General features: G+C 36.2%; 1 protein-coding gene across 2 annotated transcripts in view; it reads left to right on the top strand.

The window, feature by feature from the left end:
- LOC105040050 (vacuolar protein sorting-associated protein 51 homolog) overlaps positions 1–6,000 on the top strand; it is a 28,499-nt gene continuing 22,499 nt past the window's right edge. For both annotated transcript variants that reach the window (XM_073250605.1, XM_073250604.1), the window contains exons 1-7: positions 1–317; positions 991–1,130; positions 1,639–1,693; positions 1,785–1,892; positions 2,722–2,820; positions 2,947–3,024; positions 4,915–4,992. In XM_073250605.1, coding sequence (XP_073106706.1) covers positions 138–317; positions 991–1,130; positions 1,639–1,693; positions 1,785–1,892; positions 2,722–2,820; positions 2,947–3,024; positions 4,915–4,992 — 738 coding nt within the window. In that variant the 5' untranslated portion in view covers positions 1–137. The remainder of the gene's footprint in view (positions 318–990; positions 1,131–1,638; positions 1,694–1,784; positions 1,893–2,721; positions 2,821–2,946; positions 3,025–4,914; positions 4,993–6,000) is intronic.

Genomic DNA, 6,000 nt, shown 5'->3' with positions numbered 1-6,000 from the left:
CCTCTTGTTACCAACTCAGAGGGAGACCTCGTCGGATCTTGAATTCTTGTGACGTATAAATCGAACACCGGCGTCGTCCCTCCGCGGAGAGACTACCCAACAGAAAGGAGAAGAGAAGTAGGGACGAGGAAGAAGGAATGGCGGCGGACAACGTTCCTCCTCTGGACGAGAAGGCGAAGCGGACGCGGGAGCTGCTGGCGAGCTTCTATTCCCCCGATCCCTCCTCCGCCGCCGCCTCCTCCCCCCACGCCAAGCCTGCCTCTCTCGACTCCATCAATTCCCCTGCCTTCGATCCGGATATCTACATGGGCCTTCTGGTATCAGATCTCCTCCTTCCCCTTCTCAAAATTTGGGCGGGGATCTTCGATCCCGCTCCTGTTATCTTGATCTGTTTTCTTGATTCGGGGATGATGAGGTTGTTTTAAATTGCAAACATTTTGGTTCTTTCTTGTGGTCGTTGTTTTGTTTGGAGATTCCTTGTTACAGCAGTTGAAACAGGTGGGTTTTTGATGTTGTGAATGTTATTAATCGTGAATTCATGACAAATAGTGTGAATTGCAAGAATCGGTGGAGTCCAATTGCATGTTCACTGTTTATGGATCTGAGGATGTCGAAATCATCTGAGATTGGATCTCTTCTTTCTTCTGATTGTTTCTTGCTGACAATTTCTAAATCATATTCCACTGAAACGAGTGGGATTTTGATAAAAAGGTTCTTTGTAAGCTTGGACTTTTCGTGGAGTTTCTTGAACTATGAGAATTAGTGAAATCCAATGGCATGTGTCCTGTTTTTATGCAGTTTGGGATTGACCTTATTGCATATGAAAGCATGATCGCTAATGTGTGTCAGTATGTGTCTTGTGCAATATAGGTTGACACGAAAGCTTTGAAAATGATTGATCCAATGTTTGTTGAGGAGTTCTTGTGTTGTGATAATTTGGATATTGCATGTAGCTAAGCAGGGATATAATTTCTACTGTGCCTTTTACAGGTTCAAAAGTCAAATTTGGAGGGGCTTCTTCAGAAGCATGTTGAGATGGCAGCTGAGATCAAGAATCTGGATACTGATTTACAGATGTTAGTTTATGAAAATTATAATAAATTCATCAGTGCCACGGACACTATAAAAAGGTTGTATCACTTGTTGTTCTTATTATAATCCTAGCTTTGCTTTTGTATGATGCTTTTTTGCACCTGCCTTGTTGCTGCTATTGAATTCTTTTCATTTTTTTGGTCCTGCAAGACTCTTTTTTAGCACATTGTGTGTGCATTTTATTGTATTGTGCGGTGTCTCCATGGAAGGAAGTCTATCAGGTTGAAATTGAAGGAGGGAAGATTAAGTCTCAAAAAGGAGTTTATGTGTGAAAGTGCTTAGAATGCAGATATGTTCAACCCACAATTTCTTAAAGGTCAAAACTATCAAGGGCATGTTGCATGCCTTTCTTCATCTTAGAACAAAAGAAAAAGAAAAAAGATTGTTGGCATCTCTTTTCTCATTTCTGAGTTAACATCAATAAGATTAACTCATGGTCTCATGTCATTTGCATAATTGTTTTTTGATGTAATTACCTGCCATGTTACATTGGTTATGCATTAGGAAACAGATTTTGAGGTTGTTAGTTTTGTTTATTTATTATAGGATGAAAAATAATATTGTTGGAATGGAGGCAAATATGGGGCAACTCCTTGCGAAGGTATGTCTTCATTTGTGTTTTAGCTTTTTATTTTTTTTTGCTTCGCATTTTGCCTAACGAAGATTCTGCCTGCTTTATACCCTCTTTTCAGATTACATCTGTTCAATCCAGGAGTGACATAGTGAATACATCTTTATTTGAGAAGAGGGAACACATAGAGAAGTTGCATCGCACTCGAAATCTTCTGCGTAAAGTTCAAGTATGGAGTTGAACCTTAATGTTTATGTTCTGATATCATGATATTAATGCTTTTTATTTGAAATGAGAAAATATCAAAACAATCAGCTTTGCACAAGTCATGCCTAACTTGATGATGTATAGTGTTTGAGAAGCCACTGTATGTCACACTCCACTATTATTCTTGCTGGATATGTTCTTTAACCCTGATCGTTAGAAATTGCAAAGCGGTCATAATAATTTAAGTGAAGCTCTTTGCTTCTCCTTAATGGATTCGTCATGCCTAAAACTGAAAATGCTTCTCTGCCTTGGATACATCTTTCTACTAGGGCACCTCTGACTGACTTGATCTTTGGGATTCTTGCAAAAATTATGTAATTTTAATTAGCATAATTTAAAAAAAAAGAGCACCTAATTTTTTGTGCTTCATTGTATTTATTCCTAGTTTCCTACCTTTACCATTCTGTCACTTGCATAGATGGCTTACTGTTTCTATCATATTTTTGCATGGCTTTGGACAGTGATTCAAGAACATCAGCTATTTATTGGTTTCCATGTATATGTTTCATTATGCACAATATTTGTTACTCCGGCATTACTTCTGTTGATATGAAATTCTTAGGACGGTTTATGTCAGTATCCTATGTTGTCAATCAGGACTTGAAGTTACACTGCTGGGAAAAAAAAATGACATGCACATAATAGGTGGTTTCATGTCTTCAATATAACTTCTTAAACATTTGCAGATTGTCTTTGTATTCACTAGGAATTGTTTTTCAAGAAAGACGTTAAATGCAGCTCATGTAAGATACAGCTAATTTAAAAATATTTTTATGTTTCTGGAAATACAGTTTATTTATGATCTTCCAACTCGACTTGGAAAATGTATAAAAACAGAAGCGTATGCAGATGCAGTGAGGTTTTTCACTGGAGCCAAGCCAATTTTTGAGGTTAGTTTTCCTGTTCAGTTCCTTCAATTTTCCGATCTTCTCCCAATTTGGTTGTCTCTTATCTTATACTTCCATTGTAGTCAGTCTAATTATTAATGGTGTTGCTATGTGCTTTTTCTTCGGTAGGCATATGGGGATTCATCCTTCCAAGATTGTAAGAAGGCATCTGAAGAGGCAATGGACTTAGTCATTCAGAACCTTCAGGTAGCTTTATGTGGCTTGATTTAAAAGTGGCCTCCTAAATTAATATGCAGAATTATTCTAATGTAAATTAATATGCAGAATTAGTCTCCTCCTCCATGTACCACCACTCATCTGTGCTAACACAAATACCCTGATAAAACTGAATTCAATTTTTATTAACTTGATTTTAAACTCATGTTGGTCTTCATCCTCCCTAATGCCTCTAAACTCCCTTGTGTTTGGCACAGCTGAGTGGACCCATTGACTGGGGTTGAGTTGCTTACCTTAAAAAGTAAATTCCCTAGGTGTGGCAAAATAGTCAATACAACATTACTAAGTAGCTAAACAAATAGATAATAAGTGTGGAGTATTGTTTGTACTTTGTAGTCTCAACATTGAATTGCATACTAGGATGTAATCTGTAGACCCATACTGAATGCTGCTATGGGACGTATCTTGGTATTGGCACTGGGTATTGGGTCATACTGACACTTAGTACCCACCAGTTTGGCACAATACGCCCCATGCTAGGTGGTAAATGTCTTGGAACTGTCACAACAAACCATGTGGAGTATTTTGAAACACTGATAATGATACATTAACAATGTGCTGTGATGTAACCATGTACTGAAGGAAACGATTAGGCTTTGCATGGTCCTGGCTCTTGGTAAATGTCTGAACTGTTTCATCAGTGGGTCAACATGTAGATTGATAATGTGTTGAAGATATTAATTATTGAGTAATTGAAGAATATCTATCATACTATTGCTTGCCAAAGGATAGATGTATAATCTAACAAGTTCTATAAGATTTATCTTTATAGGATATCTCTATCACACGAGCTTTGGTGGAAGATGAAGCATCTACAGAAAATCTTTCTACTACTGAATCCAGTTTTATTTCTTATTTCCAGTCTCTAAAGGAACAACATGGTATTTCACATGTGATTTTCTTGCTGTGAATCTTAAGTCTTAATGCTTGCACGATCAGAACCTGGTTAGCCATGTTACCCAATTTGGATGCTTTACCTAGGTTAGCTTTGAGACTTCTTACCAAATTGTAGAATCTGCTAAATTCAAAAGATTTTTAGGCCAATAATGCTCTACCTCATGAACCAAATTGATGACAGAGAAAATATGGCACACTAGTTCCAGATTTTTTGTAAGCTTCTCATAATGAAAAACTGCAGTAGATCTTTTCTTCTTGAGCTCAAGAAGATCTGGTTCTTTTGGTTAAGCATCAAGTTGATTATAATCATTTAAAGCTGTATATGACACATCCCCCTGAAAGTTGTTAAGCTGATTGTAGAGCAGCTACTATCTTTTGTTCTCTTTCCTCAAACATGCTAAAAATATCTAATCTTTCATCATGTAAATAAGCTTGTATATGCCATAAACAATGATGGGTCCAAAAACACTTGAATCTGCAAATCCCAAAATTATATCAAGTATTTTTGGTTTTCACTGTAAAATAATGACATTGGATCTTTTTTAACTTGCTCTTGTACTGCAAAGATGTAATTAAGCAACCTCGTTATTCATTTGTCTCAGCATTTCTTGCCTTACAGTAGTTATAATGAAGCTCAATGAATTCAATACATGGTGCTAATAATTCCTGTTTCCTTCTAGTGGTGTAATGTGTACCTTTCACCCACCTCCCAATTAAACTATTAGTGTTTAAAGAATGATAAATTTCTGCAAGGAGCTGACAGTATTTGCATATGGTGAAAGTAAGTCCTGAAAAATGTGCGTGTTATCATTATTAGATTCTCTTTATACATTGTTATGTCTTGGAGCATAAGTGAGTTAATTGAAGTATGTTCCTTATGGAGGTGTTCAGTGAAGTAGTTTGAAATACTTATTTTCATAAGAGAGTTTTTACGTGCTGACTGTTGATGACATGTAATTTCAGGCAAAGATTTATTCGGATTCTGAACCTATTGAAGCAAGAGCTGAAGCTGTTGTACTTTTAAAACAGCTTAACTTCCCTGTTGGTATTTCACCCTTTTTTGTTACCTGTTTCTTTAGTAGTTTTTTTTACTTTTGATTTAAAATATGTTACTGCCTTTTGGCTTCATTTATTTTTTATTTTTTATTTTTTAATATATCAACTGAACTATGCATCACAGCAATGCAGGTGCATGATTCATTGTAAATCTGTAGGGGTGCTCTATGTATATATGGTATCTTTATCCCTAAATTCTTGATCATGAAGGAACCTTTTACATTGGTGTGCTTAATTAGGTGAGCTATGCTGTCTTGTAGTAGTGAAAGCATGCAATGGTTTTGATATACGAGCGTTAGCGAGCGCTAGCAATTTGTAGAATAACAGTAGATATGGCAAGCTTCCTTTGTCTCTTTTTCACTTGCCTATGAGGCCATGGTGTTTAGGTGGATGATGTTGGAGAACGGTATTAACCTGTCCTTTCCCCTGACTACAAAACATATGACAATTTTAGATTTGGTTCCTATTTTTACTTTATCATTGGAATCATTTTAAAGTGGCAAGGAAAGATTGTGTCATGACTTTTCATTTCCTTTCTTAATACAAATTTTACAAGAGTAGTAGAATGACGACCGCTGACATTGCCAGTTCAAAGAAAACTCGTATATTGTTGATGTAAACACAGAAAGCCTCATGATTACTGCAATTAAGATAATGAGTCTGATGGATGGATTAAAAGAACTGATGGTTGTTTGCACTAAGTTATTTTGATGGATGGATTTTGCTATTCCTTTCTAACAAAGCGAATCATAGATCAAACATACATTCCATTTTCCTAAGCTGCGGTAATTTTTTTGCTAGGTCATTATTCTTTTTGAAAAACCATGTTAAATTTTGGAAAGGGAGGACATCAACCATGCATGTTTGTGGAGAAAAAAATGAAATCATATAAAAAATACAACATGTGCTTGGTATCTCAGCATAACTTTTACAGCATGAATTATATACATGAAAATGTTGAGCAGTTCTACATCTTTTGTGATATGACATAAT

This window comes from Elaeis guineensis, chromosome 1, assembly GCF_000442705.2.
Source record: "Elaeis guineensis isolate ETL-2024a chromosome 1, EG11, whole genome shotgun sequence".
Lineage (NCBI taxonomy): Eukaryota > Viridiplantae > Streptophyta > Magnoliopsida > Arecales > Arecaceae > Elaeis > Elaeis guineensis.
The sequence above is the reverse complement of the archived record's forward strand: the minus strand, read 5'-3'. Positions and strand labels throughout refer to the sequence as shown.